The 25,294-nt window shown below is 56.2% G+C and overlaps 1 protein-coding gene across 9 annotated transcripts in view; it reads right to left on the bottom strand.

Annotated features, from left to right (window-relative positions):
* The window catches only part of ARHGAP23 (Rho GTPase activating protein 23), an 81,403-nt gene that overhangs the window by 40,405 nt on the left and 15,704 nt on the right, over positions 1 to 25,294 (bottom strand). For 5 of the 9 annotated variants that reach the window (XM_027519792.1, XM_027519790.1, XM_027519793.1 and 2 more), the window contains exons 2-6: positions 7,045 to 7,206; positions 4,506 to 4,533; positions 3,205 to 3,300; positions 3,011 to 3,089; positions 2,793 to 2,847 (exon numbers count right to left, since the gene is read on the bottom strand). In XM_027519792.1, coding sequence (XP_027375593.1) covers positions 2,793 to 2,847; positions 3,011 to 3,089; positions 3,205 to 3,300; positions 4,506 to 4,533; positions 7,045 to 7,206 — 420 coding nt within the window. Of the gene's footprint in view, positions 1 to 917; positions 1,019 to 2,792; positions 2,894 to 3,010; positions 3,090 to 3,204; positions 3,301 to 4,505; positions 4,534 to 7,044; positions 7,207 to 10,439; positions 10,467 to 10,502; positions 10,603 to 25,294 lie in introns of those variants that run through there. The other 4 variants (XM_027519797.1, XM_027519791.1, XM_027519796.1 and 1 more) reach the window with 4 other exon arrangements.

Here is a 25,294-nt window from a genome sequence, read left to right as displayed (position 1 = left end):
TGCTCCAAAGAGAGTCAAGGGGAGGACAAAGAAATAAGAGGCCTCTGAGTCTTACACACACATACACACATACACACACACACATTCACTCGAGAAAGAGCCAGGATTTTTCTAAGGCTTATGACAAGGACTGCCTTTAGCCACAAACATTCCAACATCTGTTTTCTGGGGTCCTCCCCTCATGCTGGCCTCAGCCGCCTCCCTGCTTGCTTGTGTCCCATGGTGCCCACAGACCCTCGGGTGGAGCTGGGAAACCCCACCAGAGACCAGTCAAGGTGGCAGATGACAGGGGAGGGAGCCGCCTAAGGGGTGTGTCCAGGGTGGGGTGGGCGGGGGCTGGGAGAGCCCAGCTGTCCCTCCATCCCCCTGGACGGGAGGCTGAGGGCCTGGCTCCTGGGCCACTGGGGGGCGGGGGAGGGACTTGCTCACCCCCTGCTTCTCTGGACCAGGCTTGAGGGAGAGGCCAGACTGGTTGAGGGACCTTGCGCCACCTTCTGCCACCCCAGCCCTGGAATTTGGCGCTGGGAGCTGAGGCTGACGCTGCATTGCTGAGGAGTGGCAGGGCCAGCGCCCAGGCCCGGCCAAAAAAGGAGGCAGCCCCCAGGGACAGCGGCCTTGTGGCCCTGGCCTAGCCTGGCCCCTGAGGGGCTACCCAGGGGCCTAGCTCAGCATGAAGTATCAAAGAGGGAGGGTGAAACCAAACCACACACACACACACACACATCACAAGGAGACCCAGGAAAATACACACCCAGAGACACTCACACACACACAGAGAAGCACAATGAGACACACACACACACAGAGTTAACTACAGCTCCAGTCCCGGGCACACACATCACGTGACGAGGGTGAGTAAACCACACCCCGTACTCAGCCCCCTTAGGACCCACACACCAGCCAGGACACTCACGTACCTCTCCCTCCTGCCATCCTGCCGGCTCCCCGGACTCCCCGCATCACAGCCGCTGTGGTGGCATCCCGGTCCCCTCCACCCTCCCCGCCCCCGCCAGCCCCCGCTGACCACTGTGCCGGCCCTGGCCTCGGGGCCCCCCAGCCTGCCCTCCCGGCGACTGCCCTCGGCCCCCACCGACTCTCTCTCGCAGGCGGGAGGAGGAGGGAGGGGAGGATGGGTGTGGAGGGGCCTCGCCGCGTCGGCGGTGGCGTCAGCAGCTGCCGCAGCGCCATTGGCCTCCAGCCTTGGCTCCCAACCACAGGAATGCCTGGGCCCCACCCTCCAGCTAGCCAGGGAGAGGGGGGCCGGCGGAGGCCCCCAGATGCTGACAGCTGGGGCTGCTTGCCCACCCGAGCTGGGGCAGCAGAGCTCAAAGCTGTTGCCCCACCCTGCCCAGAGGAGAGAGCACCGCCCTAGGTCCCGCCCGGTCACACACAGTCCCCCACCCCACCACAACACGCCTGCCTCTGCCTGGAAAAGGTGCACACGGGCAGGGCCTTTGAGACTTGGGAAAAGCCGTCCACCTACCTCTCTGGGCCCCCATCCATCCCTGCCTCCCCCTCCCCAGGAAGGGCAAGGGGACTATCAAGGTCATGGGGTGGAGGTTCCCAGAGGGGCATGGTGCCAAGCATGGCACTGAGATTACAGTGATTGTGAGCACACATCCAGGGCAGAGGCCAGCACGGCGGCTCCCAAGGCCTCCAGGATTGGCCCGCAGCCCTCTCCTGGGGGGCAGTGACCTTGGGGGCAAGCAAGCTGGCTTCTGGCTGGCACTCATGAGACCAGGGAACTGGGCACTGGGCAGAGAGGACTGCTCTGGGCTCTGGGTCAGAGCTGGGAGGGAACAGAGAGGCAGCGTGTGTGTTTGTGTGTGTGCACACGTCAGGCATGGAGTGTGTGGCATAAACGGGTACACACGTGAGTGCAGGGCACATCGCGTGCCACGTCTATGGTGCCTGCTCTGTAGGCAGTGGGGTGAAGGAAGGGGCGTCTGCACCGCGTATCATGATTGGGGAAGTTCATGTGGTTGTCGCACTGCTGAGCACACACGCCAGGGCTGGGATGGAGCAGGCTGGGATGTCTGTGGGCACATGTGTTCTGACAGCAGCAAGCATTCGTGATGTCCTAAATATTCGTGCCACAGGGGTGAGAACCCCGAGTGTGTGCTGTGACACACTGGTGGCGTGCTGTGGGGATCCGAGATGCTGAGGAGTGTGGGGTATGCTGTGATGCCCGTGGTCATGCGTGTGGGGTGGTGCCTACGTACTGAGGGGTTGTGTGTGTGGTGTGTTGTGTCTGGGGTGCGTTATCACATAGGACAGGCTAGATGAAGGGTGGGCCACGGGCTGTGTGGTGTGGCTGTGTACTGAGCGTGTCTGCTTGAGCATGGGGTGGTCCGTGGTATGCCGTGTGAATGGGAGCACACAACAGTATTTTGTGTGTGTGTGTCTGTGTGTGTATGTATCTACAGGAGACGTGCTCACGCGAGGCCAGGTGGGGAGAGGGCGGGGAACAGACATCTTACAGGAGCCACAGGGACGTGCCAGTCTGGCAGGGCCTGCTGGGCCATCTTCCTCCCAGACACCCTGGCAGGAATCCTGCTGGTCAAAGCCAGTGCCCGCCTCCCCCAACACAGCGCAGCCCTGAATGAAGCAGCCAGCAGCCCCAGCCCGGGGACGGGCCTGGCATCCCCAGTGGGGCAGTGCCGGGCTGGTGGTGCCCCCACACTCTTTCCTCTGCTTCCTAGAGGGGCCAACATGGGAGAGAGGCCAAGGAGAAGGGCTGTATCCCGCCCCGCACCCAGGGTCCTCCACCTCAGAGAGCCGGGAGGACTCACCAGCTGGAGGATGTCCTCGTCCTTGGGCATGATGGAGAGTTCCAGAGTGTCATCGCTACGGAGACAGGGCAGGGGGTCAGGCCAGGCTGAGGCAACAGGGTCTGGGAGAACAGGGATCCTGGTCGCCAGGGCACCACCAGGGCCGAGGGGGAGGGTGTGGAGGGACTCGGGGAGTGGGCTGGGGGCTCTGATGGGAGAAGGGAGGCAGGGGTGCTCACCTATTCTGGATCAGAGCTATGACCTGGGAGTAGGTCTTCCCAATGACGCTCTCCCCATTCACCTTCACCAGCCGGTCTCCTGGGAACCAGGGGCATGGCCACAGGTGAGCTGGTCAAAGGGTGTCAGTAGCCCCACCCGAGACCCCCTGCATCACATATGAATGACAATGAGCCAGGTAACTGGGACTGCTCACCTGTGCGAAGGCCCGCCCTATGGGCGGGGCCATCATCCTTCACGTTCTTGACAAAGATGGTGTCCATGGGCTCCAGGCGGTGCCGGGGGGAGGGTCCTGTTGAGCATCAGTCAGGTTAGCTGGGGATGGCTACTGAAGGTCACACCCATGCACAGCTACACACACGGGGGACACACACTCAGAGAATGAGCACACTCACACGGACACAAAACAGAGCCACACACCCACAGGGACACGGACACACAGGATCAGAAAAAACACACTGCTGGGAGGATGAAAAGCTACATGGGCGCATGGAGCCACCCCTTAAATGGCTCCTGTGTCCTAGCACCATGCTAGAAAGTAGACCTCAGAGGAAGCACAGACGTGGCCCCTGCCCTTCCCGAGCTCATTGTCTAGTGCGGCAGACAGACAGGCATGCACACATGCACACACACAAACATCACAAGACAAAAGAAGGGTGCCCTAAAAGGCCAGTGGGGAGAGACACCCGCACGCTCAGAGAGTGTCCACATCCAGACCTAGGGAGAGCTGAGCAAGGCCCTGAGGCTCACAGACACCCTGACCTCCCACCCCACTCCCTTCCTCAGGGTCAGGGCTGCAGAGGCCCGCAATCCCAGGACTGGCACTCCCTCCTTGATGACATCACTACATCCCAGCATTACTCCTCTGCTAAGTGCTGTATCCATCAGAGAAACAGGCCTGCACTAGGCCGGCTGGCTCCTCCCCCATCACAGGCCTCTGCAGTGGGGATTCAGAAAGACAGAGTCCCCACGTGCGCCCAGTAGAAGCCTCAGCGGCAGACAGGGAAGCCTGCCTGTTGAAGGAGGTCTGCCTTGAATACCCTGGGAAGCCATTTGGGAGAGCAAGGCTGACAGCCAGGGGAGTTAGTCTCACGTCTGGAAACAGAAGGACCTCAGGGCCGCCCTTATACCCCGAGAACCCTAGTGTCTCTGCCCCCAAGGACGGCCCTCAATCAGCCTTCCCACCCCCAGGGCCCTGCAGGTCCCGCCTGAGCTTCCATCTAGGCTGGGAGTAACTCTAGGGCAGGGGCCAGGGCTTAGGAACCCATCTGCTCCCCAGAACACCACCCCCAGCATGAAATGGACAGGTCCGAGGAAGACAAATGTGGAGAAAAGAGAGGGCGCAGAGAGTAAGCATATGTGCAAGTGGATACACAGCAAAGAGCAGACAGGGGCTGCAGTCAAGGGCAAGGGTGCAGCAGAATCCACGCCGACCTGCAGGAGAGGGCCAGACACAGAGCGGGCCCCCAGCCCAGCCCAGCCCCGTCCACTCCTTACCTCCTCCTCGGCCTCCATTCTCTTCCTCCTGCAGGGGACAGAGGCGGGTGTGGGCCCTCGGCAGCACAGGGGGAGGCCCAGCTTTGCCGGGGTGGGCCCCTTCAAGCTCCCCCACCCATCAGCCTCCCCTCTTATCATCCTTCAAGTAGCCCAGAAGCCAGAGGGGGAGGGAAGGGTGTCCACGGGGAGGTCACATCCCAGGCAATGTCCCCCGGTCACAGGAGCCCTCTCTCATGCCTGCTAGTCCTACCACATCAGCAACTCAGCCATCTGAAAGCCACCAACCCAATAGGGGACTCAGGACCCCTTCCCTTGGAGAGCTCGAAGCCCAGTGGAGGAGGGGCCAAACCCATGACACACAGACAGGACCCAGGCAGACACAGATAAGCAGGCATGACAAGCGCAAACAGTGGCTATCAGCTCTCAGAGAATGGGGAGGAGAGGCCTGATTAGTCCCTCTGGGAGGGGGTGGTTTAAGGCAAGTTTCAGGCCAGCTGAAAGAAGGCATTGGGGTGAGGTGAGCAGAGGACGCAGGCACTCAGTGGCAGAAATAGGACTGAGTCAGCTGAGCTGAAGCAGAAAGAGAGTCAACACCAGCAAGTGACAAGAGTCAGACTCAAGCTTTCAGGTCTGAAAGGAAAGAACGAGGGAGCCAGTGAAGTTCTTGAGTGGGAGAGAGTAGATATGAAAATGTTTCCAGCATCTAGGTACAGGGCTAAGAAATGGCCTCAAGGAGACCCACGAGGGAGGTCTCTGGGCTCATCCCTGTGAGTGAGGAGGGAAGGGCACTGCATTTGGGGAGAAATCGGAAAAAGGCAAGAAGAAATCAGAGAGACAGGCCAGGCCAGCGGGGTGCAGCATTTTCCAACTGGATAGGACCTTTGGGGTCATCTTGTCTAATCTGTTCCACAGATCACCACTTTACAGATGACAGGGTGTGATTTGTCCAGGGCCACTCAGAGACAACAGAGCAGCCAGTGCTAGACCCCAGGAGTCTGGGGCACCTCAGCCAGGACAGGAAGCCGCAGGGCTCTGCTGGAGCATAGTCCCTTGGCACCCGCCTTCCTGAGCGGGGCGCGTGCCCGCTGATATGAGCTGACAGCACTGTGAGCAGTGGCAGCAGCAGATGGATGCATCTAGACGGGTGAGTGCCCTGCAGGCTCCCAGCCCTGGGCATGTTCTGGAAAGGGACGGAGCCTGTCTCTGGCTTGCCCTGCCCTGGGGTCTTCCACGTTAGCAAGGTCTCTCTGAGACACAGGCCAACCACCCAGCCTAGACCACTTGAGCTGCATCTGCAGGGCCACCCTCCGGAGGTCCCCTGAGAGAAGGACGAAGGTCCAGAAAGGGGGGACATTCTGGGGAAGGAAGGACCGGAGGTTCCTGGGAACTGGGAGGCTGGTGTCCTCGGGCATAAGGGGTGAGGCAGTGCCCCTACCACACACCATCAGCCCCTCTTACAGCCAATGAGAAGATCTGGCTCACACCCAGACTCAAACACGGGTGTGAGAGCTATGCAGCGACATGCACACATGAAGCGTATATATAGACACATGTCTAGATATACACACACGCGTGTACATGACTAGCATACCATGCACGCATGTGTGCATACAAAGAAACACGAGCAGGCACACGGACCCAGGCAGAGAAATCCAATGCCTTGGTTCTCTGGCAGGTGGGACTAAGCTCCCTGTCCCTCAACAGCTGTGCAGGCTGGTCCCAGCCCTGGTGGAGGGGAGAAACAGGTTCATGGGCCCCAAAATAAATCGTTCTCCCCTCCTGCTGGGAGAGAGGAGGGGAAGGGAATTGGGCCCTCCTGGGGAGTCCTGGTTCCTGCCTAGGCCCCCCACAAGCTTTCCGGTCAGGGACCACCCCCTGCCCCCAGCCCATACCGTGGCTCAGTTTGAGTAGCCCCAGTTCCTGTACTCAGAGAACCTGATATTTATATTAGACCTGGAAGGGTTTCTCGGAGTCAAATAGATAAATGCCCTCAGGTGACAGCAGCAGACATGAAGCCCAGAAAGAGCGAGAGTACCCAAGATCCACCGTGAGTTAGGAGTTGTACCAGCACTGGGGCCCAGGTCCCCAGCCCAGCACAGGGCTCTTTTAGGCCCAGAGCTGAGGCCAGCAAGGGCCGGGGGCACTCTGGGAGGGGCCCCGGAGGTGTGTGAGGACGACTGCCCTAAAGCTCAGGCTGGGGAGGGTCAAACTAACCCAGCTCAGAAGTGGCAGGTAGACAATGGGTCCTTGGAAGCCCATCTCCTGAGAAGCTGTTCACCTTCCAGAGGCCGAGAGTCCCGGGGTTGGGGGAGCATCCTGACTCCCCCACCTCTAGCTCCTTGCCCCAAACCAACCACCCCATTCTCCTTAGAAGACTGAGCCCAGAGCGGATCGGGGGCTTGTCATGCCACACAGGTGACCCAGCCAGGGCTGCCCCTGCCTCTCGGTGACCCTCTTCCCCAGGCACAGAAGCACCCGGAGGAGAGCACAAAGGAGTTGCCCTGAAGCTCCCTCAGGGCGGGCGGGGGTGCGGGCCTACCTTTAGGCTGCAGTGCACGGCGGACTCGGGCGGGTACACGATGAAGTGCCGCAGGGTGAAGCCGAAGCCATCCTGGAGGCTTTTGCGCAGGAGCAGCGTCCGTGGGCCCTGCCAGGGGAGGGGGCGCGCAGGAGAGCACCCATCTCTCGGGCCCAGGGGCAGCTGCGGGAGCAGAGCGAGCAAGGGTGAGATGCCAGTCCACACACAGCCTCCTGCAGCCTGGAGGACCTGGGGGGACGGCCGGGGCGCACCGACCCGGCTGTGCCCAGACCCCTGCTCCCCTCTCCCTTCCTCTCCCACACTCATCAGCCCAACAGCTTCCTTTTCCTTTTTTTCCTCAGTCCCCTTAAGACACCTATGCGTCCAGGGAAATGAGTGCAGCAAGTCAGGTGTCCGTTCTGTTCAGTTCAGCTGAAGCTCACCGACTCTGGACACACAGCCTTCCTGCCTGGGAAGTGCCCGCTGCACAATCTCACACACACACACGTGCACGTGGACACGAGCACAGACACACCCACACGCACTCACGTAGACGGGACACACCACAAACACCCAGACAAGAATGCTCGTGTGCAAAGGTGCAGACACACCGAGGAGCACACACATGCTCACGGAGACACAGACATGCGCACACACACACATAGGCACAGACAGACTGACACACACATGCATCCTTCAAGAGCAGCAGTAAGAAGATGCGAGGGACCATGAGTCCCAAGGGACAGTCCGCTGAAGGGACGGAGCCCAGTCCTGGCTGGCTCACCAGAACTGAGTGGAGAGCTGGGTTGGGGAGACACTCCGCTACCCTCTGGCCACCCCACCTGAGTACTTGGGATTCCCCGAGATGGCAGGGCAGAAGGTGTCTGAAGAGGGTTTGGGGGCACATGGGTGTGTTTATGGGGCAAGAGGGAGAGAAGGAGGTTAGTGCCTGAGAGGAGGCTCCCTTCAGTTGCCCTGCTCAGACACAGAGGGAAAGTGGGTGACAGGAGGGCGCCAAAGTGAAGGGCAGTCTGCCTGCTGAAGCCAGGACAGCTCCCTCAGGGGTTCACTAACCCCTGATCTCGGGCAGCCTAACCTACCTGGCGCCCCTAATCCAAACCCTTTGGAGGGCGAGAAGCCCCTCCCCTCCCTCAACGGTCCTCATCCCCTGGCTCTTCCTTGGCACCAGGCCGGAGGGGACTTCAGCTGCAGAAGAAAGGCGCAGCTGGGTGCAGAGGGAAGAAGACTCCAGGGCAGGAATTTCGGTAGGAATTTCACTACGAAATCCCCCTTGCTCCCCACCTCGAAACTGCAACTCTAATGTACTCATCCTGAGAAGCCCCTGCCTGTAGCCAGCCACCCTCCAGGTTACACATCTGGCAGAAGGAGTGGATCCTGTGCCCAGCCCGAAGCTAGGGATTTCTGCGTGGGGTAGGGGCTGGGCTCCATGGGGCAGGAGGTTTGAGGAGGGGATATCCTCAAATCTCAAAAGATTAAAGTGCCACAGAAGTAACAGGCTTGCTTCATACGGTTCCAGAAGACATAGCCAGGTGGGAGATTTGAGAAGGCCGAGCTAAGCTCTTAGCCAGGGAGATCATTCTAATCATATACATCTGGAAAGTGACCCAGATGGGGCTGTGAGCCCTCTGTCCTCACAAGGGCTCAAGTGAAAGCTGGACGACCCCCATCAGGGAGGCTGTAGGAGGCCTCCGCCTTTTCTGGCATCAGGCGGAAGGTCCAATGATGCCCCCTCAGCTCCTTCCACTTGTGGCTATAGCCTGGACACTCCCAATGAGCCCCACACCCCCACGGGGGTCTGAGGAGCCCAGAAGAGAAAATTCTCTGGGAATTCTGCTGAGATCTGAAAGCCCCTGGATTTCCTATCTCTGCTGGTTTGGCAAGGAACAGATGAGGAAGAGAAGAGGGCCTCCGGGGACCCTCCACTGCCCCCTCCTACCAAAATCCCTGCTCCTGCCTAGCGTGGAGTGCTTCCACTGCACATCCTCCACTGGGCTCTGAGCTGAGGCTGTGTGCAGGGCCTATTGTTTTGCTGGTGTCCTGGATTAAGGTTTAAGCCACCAGCTGCCCCAGTGATGAGAAGTGGCTGGGACAGGTCCCCGCACGCCCCCCGCCCCTCCCCCAGCACACATCCTGCCTGGAGCTGCCAGCTGCCTGGGGGTGCCACTCCCTGGGGAGGAGGGGCCAGTAATCAAGGGCAGTGGGCATGCCTTTCTCTCTCGGGTCCTCTCCTCACCCAGGCACCACTGGCGCTCCCTCCCTTATCTCTGCCTCTCCCTTTCCTCTTTTCCTTCCTTCCAAGGCCCCTTCCCCCATCCCTGCCAACTAGGCGCCTGAGAATGTCAGTGTGGTAATCCCCCTGCCACAGTAACCACAGCCCTGCCTGAAGAGGAGCTGCTGTAGCCCCCATTAATGACCAGATTTGGCAGTCTGTGGGAAGTTCTTCCTTAGGTTTAACCTCAGTCCTTCATGCTATTACACATGCATGTTCCCTCTGCTTTCCTCCCATCTGGGACAGCACTGAGTCTTGCTCTCATCTTGACCGGGAAGGAGGTGACAGATGAGGAAACAGAGAAGGGACCAGCAGTGGAAAGTCATTAGACTGGGAAGAGGTACAGCTCACACATACATCCCCAACTGTGCTATCTGAGGTAGGTACAGAGACAAGAGGAAGGAGAGAGTCACACATACATCCCCAACTGTGCTATCTGAGGTAGGTACAGAGACAAGAGGAAGGAGAGAGGCAGGTTCAGGGGACACAGGGACATCACCAAGTAATGCCCCCTAGCCCAGATCCACTTCCAAACGCTCCCACCCTCAGGTCAGGAGAGACATCCAGAAATTCCCACTGATAGTGGGAGAAGGGCAGGTGGTCCCAGGGCCACAAATAAGACAGAACTGGACATGTGATGGGTTGGCAACACCAGGAGCTAGAACCCAGGAGTCCGGCTCCTCCCCTCCCCCAGGAGCATAAAGAGGTCATTGCGGGGAGCACAGCGTTCACGCTGGGCATGGTGCCCACTGTGACTCACACCCTGCCAGCCTGGTCGATCTCGGACCTCAGAAACACTGTCCCCACCCCCATCCCCCCACTCCAGCCATGTCAGTTCTCACCCTGAGGTCACTCATTACCTCCTTGGCCTGCTTGAAAACCTTGTGTGTCTGTGCCCAGGTCCCCTCCCAGGGAGAGGGCAGAGTTCTGAATCAGGGTCACTGTCAGCCCAAACTCTCCAGGATTCCATGCCCTGGCATCTCTTCAAACAACCCCGGTCCCTTCCATCTTTCTCCCACCTGTAAACCAAGAGGCTTGAGCCCACTGCAGGCCACCACCAGACTGGGGGTTGTCATCCAGCACCCCCAGAAAAGGTCTCAGCCACCACTCTGCCGCCCTCACCCACCTTCCAGGGCATGGGTCCCGGAAGCCTGGGCTCCCCGGCCCCGCTGACCCCCGCGGCGCTCACCCTGGCCGGACGCGCCCCCGGCGCGCGGCGGTCGCTGTGGCTGAGGCAGGGCAGCCAGAGGCAGCGCGGCTCCGGGGCGCTGCAGTCCACACCGACGGCGCGCTCCCAGCGCCAGCCCCCGGCCCCCGCGCGCTCCACGCGCCACACCGCGCTGCCCACGAGAGCCGCGGCTGGCTGGGGCCCCCGGGGCCGGCCGCCGCCCCGGCCCCAGCGCGCCGCGGGCCCGTCTTCCGGAGCCCGGCGCGCCGCGCGGGGGCCGGTGGCCGCTCCTCGGCGCCCGGCGGGCGGCGTCCTCGGTCCCCTCGGCGGCGGCGGACGGGCCCCCGAGGTCCCCGCCCGCCCCCCGGAGCCGCGGGCCCGGGGCCCTGGGGCCCCGAGGGGACGGACGGCCCGCGCGGACGGCGGCAGGACTGCTGTAGCGGCTCCGCACCTCCCACGCCTCTCCGCCGAGGGCGCCTGAGCCCGGACACGCCGGCGAGTCGCGCAGGGCAGACGCCTCCCCCTCCGGGGCGGCCCCTGTCCGCGGCCGCCCCATCCCACACCCACACCCACACACACACCCCCACACAGGAGAGGCCCTGCGCAGTGCCCCCGCAGTCACACACTGCACACCCCGTGCAGGCGCGCGCGCATGCACACACACACACACACTCACGCACACACCCCACTCACAGGAAAACTCTCCGTACCCGCCCGCACACGCTATACTCCTTCCAGTCCAAAGCTCACGCATCTTGCTGCGCCCCAGAGAAATACATACTCGCATGGGTACACATGTAAACACACACCCAACCCACCTCACCACACACACATCTAGGCACCCCACACCCTCCTCCCACAGGCACACTCATTCTGCCTATGTCCACATGCCCCACATAGACACACACACAAGCACACTACACCCCTCATACACATGGTGTGCATGAACACCGTTCTTTATGCACACATGCTTTGGACACCCCCCAAGGATATAATGGCCCCCACCTCCCACTGAGACACATTTGCAAGCATATCCACTGTGCCCTTAAAAGCACACCAGGCCCCCTCCTACCCACCCATACCTACCCACACTCACACACCCCACAGGGAGACCCACAAAACCCACAAAGGCACACGCCTATAGGACTTGTACACACTACTCAGCACAGCCACTCAATGCATTGCTGCTGTGCCCCCTCAGGTCTCTCTCCCTCTCTCTCTCTCTAACACACACACTCACACGCACTGCCCTGCACAGGGAGCAGCTCTTTCTCATACCACCCTGTTTCACGTCATGTTGTACACTTCCCACCACCAGCCATGGGAACACGTAGCCACCCCTCTTCCCTAGGGCCCCCTGCCCATTAGCTCGACCCAGAGGGGACACCAAAGCCGACAGTGGGCTCCAAGCTGGCCCCCACTTCACCCCCAGCACGCGAGTCAGACAGGAAGCCGGAGTCACGGCAGACCCTGTCCTCCGCCCCTTCCTGCTCCCTCTCTTCCCAGGCCCCTTCCCGGGTGGGGCTGGCAGAGGCCTTGGCTAGTAGGGGTCACCACCACCATTTCTATGCACTTGACTGTTCAATGTGGTCTTGCCCCACACAGCGGCTCACTGGGGCCTGGGGCCACTGCCCTGGCCCAGTTTTCAGAGAAGGAACCAACAGAAACCCAAGAGCACCCAGTCTGTGAGGGCGGCACTGGGACTCCAAGTCCAGAGCCCCTTCTTTCCAACCTTGATCTCACCCCGAAACTCTAGCCAACACCAGGGAAGGAAGGCTGAGGGCAGCGGGGAACAGACCAGCCAAACTGCGCTCTCAGATCTAGGAGTCAGGGAGGAAGAGGCATAGGGTTGGGCCCTTGCAGGGGAAGCCACCAGAAGGGAGAACCAGGCAGAAGAGCCAGCATCCCTTCCCTCCGTCATCCCCATCACCCGCTGTCCCGGGAAAGGACAGGCCAGGATGGAGAATCACCTGGGAGGCAGAGGAGAGAGACAGAGGGGCACAGGGAGGAGGCGAAACCAAGGGGCAGAGGGAGGAGAAATAAAGGCCCTCGAGGGTGGGCAGGAGCGAGGGAGGAGGCGGAAGGGTGAGGGTGAGGCGTGTGGGGCCGGGAGTGGTTTTGTTCTCCTGTTTCCTGTTTGCTGCTAGCTGGGCCCCCAGTGCAGGAGCCAGACCCCCACCCGTTCCCTGGCGGAAGCCAGACAGGAAGAGGGAGGCTGCCATCAGCGCTGAGTCAGGAGGGCTTGGGGCAGAGCTGGAAAGGACCATCCATGGTCTGGGGGAGCAGGCCTCCTGGCACCTCCATCAGCAAGCTCCCCATCATTAGAAAAGCAAGGCTTCTGGGTCAGGACAACTCTTGTCTTTGTCTTGCCCTCCAAAAGCCAGGGCCTTAGACCACTTGGACTGCCCAGATGTCCTCAGACTCTGCCACCCCAGATGAAGGGCTACGACCATACGGACGTCCTGACTCAAAGCCTGACCTGCTTTCCCAGAAGGCAGCCAGTTAGTCCCTCCAGCTGCCTGATTGCCTTTCCTCTTGCTGCAAGTCTGGTCCCTGATTCTGAGAAAATGGGCTCACCCTCCCCTCTCGTACCCCATGGAGTCTCTCGTGGCCAACAGGTGCTGACGTGTCTGTGTGTCCAGATCAAGAGCCCACCTCCTTCCCTCGAAACGGGTGAGGGTTCTGAGAGCTGTGGGCAGAGGCGAGGTGGACAAGCAACACCAGGTTTGTGTCCCGGGCTGCAGAGACCTGGGAAATACAGGCCATCTGTGACACCCATCTCCTGGCAGGGGCAACAAGGCCCCCGAAAGCAGATAACAGCCTCCTCCAACACAAACCGACACCTTCCCCACCCCACCCTCTCCACCCAGCTGCCTCGGTAGGGATGTCAGGTGCTGGGTACACACGGTAGGGCCTAGAAACCTATACACAGCTTGAATAAATGATCCTCCAGGCCTGGGGAGCCTCTCAGCCACCTCCCCCATTTCCTTTGGGAAAGGAATGTGGGGTGGGCCCCAGAGTGCAGTCAGGGAGGGGGCCAAGGGCTGGGAAATACCAGGCGTAGCTGAGATTCTATTCCAAGCCTTCCTGCCTGGTGTGAGTCCTCCCCTACACCCTCCCGGCTTCCTCCCCCCAAATCAGGAATTACCCCGCTGAGCAGTCTTTCCCATCATCCTCTAGTTTGACCAGCTTGCAAAATCCATTCAACCTTATCTTCCTGAAGGTCCCTGGGGAAGGCTTGGGGACTACACTCCCAAAGGGAGGGCATCCAGTCTTCCTCTCTCCAGATGAGATCATCCTTTACTGTTTGAAAGCACTTTCACTTTATCTCATTTGATCCTTACCCTAAGAACTGGATATGTGAAATTGTTTTTATACCCATTTTTCAGATGTAGAAACTGAGGCTCAAAGAGGACAAATAACTAATTCAAGGCTGACTTTTACTTTTAAGCTGGGACAATCCTAGGATTCTAACTGACTCAAATCTCTTTCCATTATCCCCTTATTTATCTATTCAGGAACTTGAGTGCCTGCTGAGGGCCAGGTGCTATGCTGGGGGCTGGGACACCTTAGAACGAAAAGACAAATGCAGACCTCACCCTCAGGGCACTTACAGTGCTATCCTAGCTCCTGAAATCAGGGGGCTCCAGTTCTAGATTCAGGCCCAAGCCAGCTGCCTTCACCCCGACCAACAGAGACCCCGCCCCCGCACACACACCAAAGGAGCCCCTGTGTCAGAGATTCAAGGCTTCTCTCTGGAAGGGGACAGCTTGTTTGAGGGTGGCATTCAGGGCCTTCCAGGTTAGCCTTTGAACCAGAGGGTGGACAGGGCTGGTGGAGGGGAAGGCTGCAGGGGCCAGCCTGACAACCGGGAGCTGGGGAGAGGAGAGCTCCTGGGGCCCAAGGGTCAGGTGAGAGGAGAAGGAGGGAACAGATACTGCTGAAAGGCATGTGGTTCAGGAAGTGAGAGAGAGGGGTCTCTGGGTCAATTCGCCTGCTTTTTCTTCCTCTGGGTTGCTTAGTGCCTCCTCCCAGAACATAGGCTCCAAACCCTGAGACAAGCAATGCAACCACCCCAAGAGAATCATGTGGAATTTCCAAAGGTCTGACTGGTTCCATACGCCCACTGCACACGACCAAACTGGGACCCACTGACACAGGCTGGGACCTGGAACCCTTTGCTGCAGTGCTTGCCCCTGGACAAAACTCTCCTCCAGCAACAAAATGCAAAGAAACTATATGGGACTAAAAATAACTGTACACTTTCACAGTTGGGGCAAAATTACGGACTAAAGATACAGAGAGACCAAAAAAACCCAATTGCCACTTTTGAAGAGCCCAGAAGAAAAGCAGGAGTTGGGAGAAAAAGAAGGGTATTGCGAATGCCCTCTATACTCAACACCACCAGAGGGGTGGGCAAAATACCTAAGACACCCCTCCAGCCTGACTCTTGGACACACCCCTCCCCTCCCCTCATATAAGGAACAAGCCTGCCCCTTCCTCAGGTAGCAGCAAGCAAGGAGACTTGTTTGTTCTCTCTAGACCCTGCTGCAGCAGAGGCCCTAATAAGGCCTTGCCTGAATTTCTTGTCTGGCTTCTAGTCAATTTTTATTGATTGGGGAAGGCCAAGAACCCTGGTCGGTATCACCATAACCACCTCACATACAGACAGAGCAAATCCTCTGCCAGCCGGTCCATCCCAGGCATGCCGGCAATGTGATACCAAGGCATGCCCGCCCGCCCACGCCTGGGCCTCTGACCCCTGCCCCAGTCTCCTCGCTCAAGGGCGGTCGCCCGCCCCCTCCCTCCTCCTCCACCCTTCTGCCCCACTCGGATGCCTGCTTCTCAGCACCGCTTGTGTGAGCCTGACGTGCCCCAACAGGCGAAGCTGACAAGCCGGCCAGGCAGGCCCGGGTCTCCCCAACATTCTTCAATGTGCAGATAAGCCCGCGTCACTGGGAACCTGAGGACCCCATACTCGGTCTGGCCTGCAGGCAGTTGGGGAGGTGGCTCAGAGGGTCTCTCCCTATTAAGGGTCAGTCTTGCCCTGAGTGGAGGTGTGGTGACCCTCCTCTCCCACTCTGAAACTGGGCCCCAGGAAGGCTGGGGGAGGGGAAGGTGAGAGAAAAGGGAGGAGGAAGCACTGTGATGCCAGAAATCCAGGAGGGCCCGACAGTCTCCAGAGCACCCTCAAGGAGCACTGAATCCCCGAGTTCTTCCAGTGGCAGAATGGCTCGGGCTTAGCACATGGACTCCAGGGTCCTCTGGAGTCCAGAACTTCTGGGTCTGTGTCCTGTCTCTACTACTTCCTGGCTGTGAGACCTTGGGCAAATTACTTAACCTCTTTGAGCCTCAGCTCCTCACCAATAAAAAGAGAATGACACTTAAGTTCCACCTCATAGGTTGTTGGGAAAATTAAGTCAATTAAAGGAAGTCCTGAGTAGGAATTCAATAAATGCAAGCTTTTGTTTGTTGCTTTTTCTTTGAAAAGGTTTTTTTATTGAGGTATAATTGACGTGTAACATTATATTAGTTTCAGGTATACAGCATGATTGGATGGCTATTCACATACTGGATATTCACATATATTTTGAAGTGATCACTACAAGTCTAGTTAAACATGTTACCACGCTTTGCAGATTTTTTTTTCCTGTGATGAGAACTTTTCAGATCTACTCTCTTAGCAACTTTCAAGCATGTGATACTCTTATTATTAACTATGGTCACCATGCTATACATGACATCCCCAGGACTTTACTTTTTGGTTCCTTCCACTCATTTCACCCACCCCCTACTTCTGGCAACCACCAGTCTGTGAACCTGGTTTGGGTTTTTTTTTGGTGTGTTCGGGGGGGTTTCTTTTTAGATTCCACATATAAGTGAAATCATACTTATAGTATCTGTCTTTCTCTGATTTATTTCACTTGCCCTCAATGTCAGGGCAAGATGTTTTCAGCATTTGTTGGATATTTACACTCTCACACACCCAACTACACTCACATTCAGACATACAAACAGCTCGGCCCCACGTACACAAAGACACAGTAACACGTACAGACCCAGGTGAACCTATTCACATGGGCATCACCATCATCTCCACTGCCAGCTCCCTACGTGCCCCACCGCCCCCTAATAAGCAGGGAGGACTCATCAGGAGCCCCCCCACTTTTGTAGCAGAACTTCCTCAGGCCCTGAGCCTTGTCTGTAGGCCCTTTGGGAAGGAGGAAGGGGCGGCCAACACGAGACCCCAGGACAGAGCCTGCTCCCAGCAGACAAGGAGCATGGCGAAGGTGCCAGGCTGGCAGGGCCTCCTCCCAGCAGGAGAGCCAGTGCCCTCCTCAGGGACACCAGAGGGAGGGGTCTTTCCTCATGGTGGGAAATGAGCACTTCCAGAGCAGGGTGAGTCTGGAGCCAGCCACAAAGTAAACAGCGGGGCCATTGCCCAGGCAACCGTGGCCTCGGCGTGGGCCAGGGCGCACCACAGGCCCTCTCAACCCCTGATTTACTCCACTCAGCAGCCCCTCGACCGTCTCAAGGCATGCCCTTTCGGTGGCCATTATGATCTCTGGGCCTGTCTGGGGATTCGTCAGAAGGAAGAAGCCGTGCTTTCTCCATCAGATTGGGCTCTTCGAGAGTAGGCTTGTTGTTGTTCGGCCCCGTGTTAGTCCAGAGTCTCTTCCCAGCAGTCAAGGCCTGTGTCCTTCCCTCAGAGAGTGCTCCAGGGCCTGGCCTGAGTCTCTCCCACTAAACTGAGAGTTTCCTAAGGATCATAGCTACTACATTTTCAGAAATGTATTTGTACGGCTAAAGTGCTTTGTCTGTAGTAGACTCTCAAAAGCTATTTGCCAATGGTGAGAATGTGGACAAATTCAAACTCTTGAGCTTTGCTGGTGGGAATGCAAACTGGTTTATTTGCATTTGCAGAGACCGGACATGTGGACATAGAAGGTGAAGGAGAGGAGGGGATGAACTGAGAGAGTGGCGTTGACACTACCATGTGTAAAACGGATGGCTAGCAGGGAGCTGCTGTAAAACACAGAGCGCCCAGTCCCACTGCTCCGTGATGACCAGGCGGTGGGGTGCAGGCGGTGGGAGGGAGGCGCCAGAGGAAGGGGATATGTGTATACTTATGCCTGATTTCTCTTATTGTTCATCAAAAGTCAACACAACATTGTAAAACAATTATATTCCAATTTTTAAAATTGTAGAAAACAATATGGTGGTTACGGAAAAAATTAAACACAGAATCACGATATGACCCAACAATTCCACATCTGGCCATGTACCCAAAAGAAGTGAAAGCAGGGACTCAAACAGATGTACAATGATGTTCATAGCAGCATATTTCATAAAGGTTCCCTTTATGGAAAGGTGGAAACAACCCATTACAGATGAATTGGATAAACAAAATGTGATATATACATATATATATATACACACACACACGCACACAATGGAATTGTATGGTCTTAAATTCTGACATATGCCACAATATGGACGATCCGTGAAGACACTGTGAATTGAAAGTGAAAGTCACTCAATTGTGTCTGTGACCCCATGGATTGTAGTCCACCAGGCTCCTCTGTCAATGGAATTCTCCAGACAAGAATACTGGAGTGGGTTGCCACTTCCTTCTCCAGGGGGGTCTTCCCGTACCAGGGATGGAACCGGGGTCTCCTGCATTGTAGGCAGATTCTTTACCATCTGAGCTACAATGACCCGTGGAGACATTATGTCCATGAAGACATTATGCTACGTGAAATAAGCCAGATCAAAAAGACAAGTATTGGAGCTTCCCTGGTGGTCCAGTGGTTAGGGCTCCACACTTTCACTGCAGGGGGCACGGGTTTGATCCCTGCTCTGGGAACTAAGATTCCACATGCCATGTGGTATGGTCAAAAAGCACACAAAAAAAAAAAAAAAGAGAGAGAGAGAGAGAGAGAGACAACACTGCTTTAAAAAAGAAAGATAAATGTTGTATGATTCTGCTTATATGAGATACCTAGATTCACAGAGATAGGACATAGAATGGTGGCTACCAAGGGCTGGGGGAAAGGGGAATGTAAGTTATCCTTTAGTGGGTACAGAGTTTCAGTTTGGGAAGATGAAAAGGTTCTGGAGGTTTGTGGTGGTGACGGTTGCACGGCGATGTGGATGGACTTAATGCCACTGAACCGCACACTTAAAAATGATCAATTTTGAGCTGCCTATATTTTAGCACACACCAAGAAAATGGCAAAGTCAGAATTCATATAAAAAGTATATATATTATTGAAAGAAAATAGAACAAATGAACGGGTACTCCAATGGGGCCCAGGAGCAGGCCCTGCCCACAGTGGATGCCCAGGACAGCTGGGCACCTCCTTCGGGGAGAACCTTTCCCTCCCACCCCTTTCCATTGTGTCCTCTCAGAACCCCCATTGTCATCTCTGGGGCCCTAGTAGTCCCCATGTAGGGGGAGTTCTCAGGCCCAGGGAGTCTGAACCTCGCACACAGTCGATCCTTGGCATTGATGAGGACCTACCATATATCAGGCTTCACTGGTGGCTCAGACGGTAAAGAATCTACCTGCAATTCGGGGGAGCCAGGTTTGATCCCTGGGTTGGGAAGATCCGTTGGAGAAGGAAATCGCAACCCACTCCAGTATTCTTGCCTAGAGAATGCCATGGACAGAGGAGCCTGGTGGGCTATAATCCATAGCGTCGCAAAGAGTCGTACAGGACTAAGCGACTAACACTTTCACTTACCATCTATTAGAGGCCAGACAGACGGATGTAGTGTCTTGAAATGCCACATTCCAAGGTGCCAGGACCTTGGAAGAGCTTTTCTAGCAAAGTCAGGCTGAGTATGGGGCTCCTGATCCCCTGAGGTCCGACCCTCCCCTCAACACACACGTCTTTCCCAAGCCTATGTACATGTTTACACACCACTTGTAACATGTACACACACACACCAGGGTGTGCACAAAGAGGCAGATCCCTCTTCTCCCATGCTCTCAGGCACACACTCCAAGAAAACCACACCCGCACACTGAAGGATGCAGCCTTGGCAGAGACACCGGCAGGTCCCGCATGCAGCAGAGCCCCCTGCTGGCCCAGGTCTGGCACACTTATCTCCTTCACAGCCCAGAGTGGGCAGGGTGCCCTCATTCCCTCCACTCCCCTTCCCTGCTGCATTGTCCAGGCCCCTAACCAGGCCCCAGGGTCAGACTCCCCGCGTGTTACAGAGGAGCAGAAGGACAGAGCAACTGTGGACCCTTAGGAAGGGTCTCACTTTGGTTGGTCAAGGAGGCCTGGAGAGAGGCCAGAGCCCTTCCTCAGACTAGATCGTGTTAGGAACAGCCATTCCTGAAGGCCAGAGGATGCCTGCAATGACTCTTCCCCAAAGTCATCATATCCGTTCTTTGACTCCATACTGAAAAGCTCATTTCAGAGGAGACTGGGGGAGAACCCTGGGCGTGGCTCTTCCTATGGTCCCCTACACCTCTCTCCAGAAGTTCTTCCTATTGTCTGACCACCTGGGCAGAAACAACAGGTGCATCCACTGGTTTCTTTCAGGGGAGCGTTCAGTCCAAGTCAAGCTGGGACCACATCCCCTCCCAGGGCAGGTCTCAGCAGATTCTGAAAGTCTACCCAAAGGCACATGGGGCTCCCTACAGGGAGAGGTTCTCAGCTCCACCCCTGAAACCACACATCCCCTCAGCCCAGGCCCTGCTCAACCTGCCCAGGTCATCCTACGCCCAGCAAGAGCTGAACCTCTCCCTAATCCAGCCCATGTTGGCCCGAGGCAACTGGAAGGGTGGAGGGGACGGTGGCTCTGCAGGGACAAACAACCTCCCCTGGCTTCTGCCAAGGAGGGAGCCAGGATGGTTTCTGGGATGGGCTCTGTGGTCTGAAGAGGACAGACGGCATTGCTTTCTGTCCCAGATCCTCCCCCTCACCGGGTGCCGGGCTCTGCATTTGGGGACACTGTGACAGCCGCAGCAGTAATTAATATTTGTTGAGCCCTTACTATAAGCCAGGCACGCTTCACATGCATTACCTCATTTAACAGCAGAGCAGCTTCTTAGGATAAGCGAGACACACACCCACACACCATCTTGGCCTCTTGGGCCCCCCACCCAGTCTGGTACTGAACTAAATCATAGGGCACCTAAGGGCACGGGACAGAAGGCTGGTGAGAAGGAGACTTCTGGCCCAACCTTGAGAAAGCTGACCTGGAGAAAGGGTCACACTTGCCAACGGTTTTGACTCTAGTCCTTTTCTGGCTGTGTCCTTGATTTCACACAGGTTTTCTTATTTCTTCAGTTACAAAACAAAGGTAGGTATAGCAGTCTGACAAAGTTGCTGGGAAAGCATCCTGGGAACCGATAAGTGGGAGGGGTTATAGCCCTGGCCCTACATCCCACCATCCGAGAGTGGACTGTTTCCCAAACGTTTCCTGAGTCCACCCACTTCACCATGTCTACCACTCTACTCAAGTCTCCGTCACTCCTCTGGCCCCTGACAGTCCGGATGCATTGTTTTAACATGAGGACCACCAGGCCCTGTGCAATGAGCCTCTGGGTTCCATGCCCACCACACCCCCTTCCACTGTGCTCGGGTTACCCTGGCCTCCTTCCAGTTCCTTTGAAGACTAGGCACCCTTCCAGCCTCAGGCCCTTTGCACATGCTGTTTCTGGAATGCTGTTCCCTTTTCCCCAGCTCCCTCCCTGCCTCATCAACCCACACCCTAATTAGTTCCAACCCACTCTGCAGTTCTCAGCAAAAGAGTCACTCCCCAGAGACACCTCCTCTGGCCCCCGGACCAGGTCAGATCTCACAGTACTCTCGAGATGGTGTCTATATATTTATGAGGTTATTCTGACCAACATCTCCCCCGGGGGCTGCAGGGTCTGGAAGGCTGGGACCGTGTCAGCTCTTAGCCCAGCATGGATGCTCAGCACACTTGTTTCTGAATGTTCAGGAATAAGTGAGCTTCTCAGAGAGGGTGGATGGTTGGCAAATCCCCATTCCCAGGAAAGGTCTGTCTGGGGCAGAGGCTGCTTCAGATCTTTGTCCATCTTCCTGTACTCCCCCGCCCCACCCCACCAACTCCTTCCTCAGTAGGAACCAGATCCAGAAAGTGGGGGTGCCGGAAAAAGAGAGTCAGGGGTGGGGGGAAAAGGAAGCTGCTTCGTCTCTTTTGCAGGGTCCACTGTCCCCTTACCCCAGCTGGCCAAGCCCTTGTCCACTCAGCGCTGGCCCACCACACCCACAGCTCTCGCTCCCTGGAATTTAACATGTGTCTTTCCCTCCCCCACCTTCCTTTAACTTCTCCCTTACCCTCCAGGTCTCAGCTTGACTGTTTCTGAAAAGCTTCCCGGACTGCAAGCTAAGGGACATGCCAGGGAGCCACGGCTAGCAGCAGCGCAGATTCAAGCCCAGGTCTGTCTGCCGGCAGAGTCCAGGCTCTCAACCACCTCAACACACGCCTCATTACTACGTTTCCCCCTTGAGGCCCGGCTGAGAGACAAGCCCCCCTCCAGGCCTCAGTTTCCTCCCGAGGGTTCGGCTTCAGGAAAACCCCCAGACTTCAGGAAAACAGGCAGATAGAAAGTGGCGGAGGAGACACAGGGAGAAGTTCGAGGGGAGGAAAGAGGAGTGGAGGGAAGGAGGAGCGCAGAGGGTGGCAACCTCGGACCAGCCAGACGTGAGTAACGCCAAGTATGCGAACTACGCCAGCCCCTGAGCTATGAATAGGGCGGTCAGGCTGGCCGCCCAGGACGGCCCTTCACGCCCGCAGCCCCCGAGCCCAGCCCTGCACCAGGTCCCTAAATGGGGCGAAGGCCAAGGAGTCACGCTTAGGGGTGGAGGCTGAATGGCAGGATCCAAGAGGTGTGGTCATGCAGATGAAATGCAAATAGAGAGCAGCTGGCTTATCTGATTGGTGGGTCTCTGCCTTTCCGGAAGCGTGCTCCGGATGGGCTCTAGCGTCGCGCTGGGCTCCTGCTCACACTTGTTTTTGCCCCGGCAGTCGCGGTTCCCCAGCGGTCCTTCCGGTCACGCCTTGGATGAGTCGCAGTGATATGTGCAACCTCTCAACCTGTTCTGTCGAGGCCCTGGTAAGGCTCTGCGGTTGAGATACCATTCCCTGCCCTCCTCAGGGCCAGGTCAGCCTCTCCTCCTTGGAGCTCGTATGTCTGACAGCTGGGCTTTTGGAAAATTACAGCAGCCCATCTCTGCCTCCCCTTTTCTCATCAATGACCAAAGTGGGGAGCACACTGGACCAGGAACAGGAGACTCAGTCCCCAGCCCAGTGCAACCCCTTGTGTGCCCCCAAAAGATTCAGTCAACCTCAGAGCCTGGCTCCTCTTTCTTTCATTCTGGCATGATTGACTAGGTGTCCCCAAGGGCTAGGAGTCCAAGAGACCTAAGATCAGGTTCCAGCTGTGTGACCCCAGTCAAGTCTCTTCCCTCTCCAAGCCTCAGCTGTGAATGACGTCCCTGAGAGGGCTCAGTGTGGAGTTCTTGGCACATAGGAGTTTTTTTTTGATAAATCTTAGTTCAGTAGTTCACAAAGGATTTTTTTAAGTTAATAAAACAGTTCCTGATTTTATGAAGAGACAGACATGAGATAAAATTTAAAGGCTGCAGAGCATAGTGTTTAAACATTCCTAAACAAGATTCAGAAGAATCTGGCTTTGAATCCCAACCCGTTTCTTGGTCACACTTCCTAGCTGTGTGTCCTTGGACTAGTTACTAACCTCTCTGAGCTTCTGTTTCTGCATTTATAAAATAGAGATACTGTATTCCCCATAAGGCTGTTGTACACATTAAAGAGATAATGTGTATAAAGTGCTCAGTACAGCAGTGCCTGACACTGAAATGTTCAATAAATGTTAGTTGCAACCAATACTCCTAATGTTATTATTATACGGTTTTCACAAGGCATTGTGAAGTACTATGGTAACTTTCAGTTCATCAGTCAACAATATTCATTCAATTTCACCAGGTCTAGAAGCTGGAGATAGAGTAGTGAACAAGACAAAGTCCCTACCCTCATGGGGCTTAGAGTCTAGTGCCCAGAGGAGGAAATCCCCTTATATTTGAGGAATTGGTGGCTGATACATATGTGTGTGTGTGTGTCTGTGTGTGGCAGATTTACAGAGAAGGATATTTGAACTGGATATTGAGGATAAACAGGAGTTTGAAATGGAGAAGGCAAGGCAGTTCTATCAGACAAGGGGAAGAGATGGTATGGCATGTTTCTGGGAAGGGGAAGAGGGTGACACATTCTACTCCCATCCTGTCCCCTCCATCTCCAATTCCACATTCAGCCCTCATCAACTCTCACCTGGTCTGCTTCCTCCATTTCCTGACACCTTTCCATGGCTCCACAGTATCGATGGGAGCAAGTCAAGTTCCATAATATGGCATGAAGGATCCGCCATGAGATGGAGAAGAGGACCAGAATCTGGCCCTCATTGGCCTTGACAGTCTCAATCTCTCTTTCTCTCAATCTTGCACTCACTAGCCCCATTAGAGGCCAGGCTGTTAGATACCTCCTTGCCTTTGCTCATGCTGGATCCTTCTGGCTAGAACGCCCTTCTCTCCCTTCTTCACTATCCCACTTGTCCCAGCAGGCATCTTTCAAGCCTTGGCAAGCCTCACCTCCTTGGGGAAGCTTTCTTCCCTTCAGAGCTGGAGCATCTTTAGCGGGGCAGGGACTCAGCCCACGTTTACTGACGGAGCCCTGGGGTCCTCCATACCACTCATGAGCAATCCCAGACATAGGAGGAAACCCTGTGCATGCAGGGTCACAGAGAAGCAAGACATAATCATGCTGCCTGCATCCACCACCTTTCATTCATTATGCCAGCCCCTACCTGGACTTCAAGGCTCAGCTGGGGGCAAGGAGAAGTGGCCACCTTTCCAGGATGGGGACTGTGCTCCCAGGCTCTTTCTTGTCTGGGCAAGTAGCCATGACACACGATAGCCTTAGTTAGAATTCAGAAAGACCCAGATTTAAATTTGGATGCTGGATGACCTTTGGTGGAGTAATTTAGCCTCTCAGGGTCTTGGTTCTTGTTATTTGTAAATGTACAACCACTTCACGACAGTCCTTGAAAATTGATCAGAAGAGGTTTCACCAAAGAATTCTCAACAATAGATTTGGAAAGAGGAGATGAGAGAAAGGAGATTAATCATATCACCAACTGGTTTTTAACCAATCCCTATAGAAATTCTACCCAGTGGCACTGTTTCCATCTTTAAACTCCCATCATCACTTTTGTGACCACATTTACACTGAAATGATGTCGCGGTGAAGACACCATTTGTGTCTTCTGTAGGTCTGTCTCTCTGGTTAGATCTGGCCAATTTTCAGGGCAATATTTTTTGGGGGTGGCAAGGGGTGTCTGCACTGGTGGATAGTATACGTGCACATCTCAGAACCCCTTATAAAACCTTAGTGGAGCTTTTGGCTGGTGGGGAAGCAGACAAGGAACCTCTTGAGGGCAGGACTGTTTCATACTCATCCACAGAGAGAGCCTGGAACACAAACAGTGCACAGGAAATGGCCACCAAATGAACAAAGTCCGGTCTGGTCTGTATTAAGACCTCGCCACTGCCTGATTTTCCCAGGCACTGAGCCTCCAGTTCTTGGCGTCAGGTCCTTCTCCTGCCCCAGGCTGAAATTAGGAAGAGGGACACTCTCATGCAAGCCAGGCCTGGGAATGTCCTCAGCACCCTGGGCCACACCCAGTCTCAGAGAATGCTTTCCCTACCACTGTGGGGATCTAAGCACCTGGAAACCACTGGAGGAGGAAAAGG

This window comes from Bos indicus x Bos taurus, chromosome 19 (assembly GCF_003369695.1).
Source record: "Bos indicus x Bos taurus breed Angus x Brahman F1 hybrid chromosome 19, Bos_hybrid_MaternalHap_v2.0, whole genome shotgun sequence".
NCBI classification, from domain to species: domain Eukaryota; kingdom Metazoa; phylum Chordata; class Mammalia; order Artiodactyla; family Bovidae; genus Bos; species Bos indicus x Bos taurus.
This window is presented reverse-complemented; position numbering and strand designations above follow the sequence as displayed.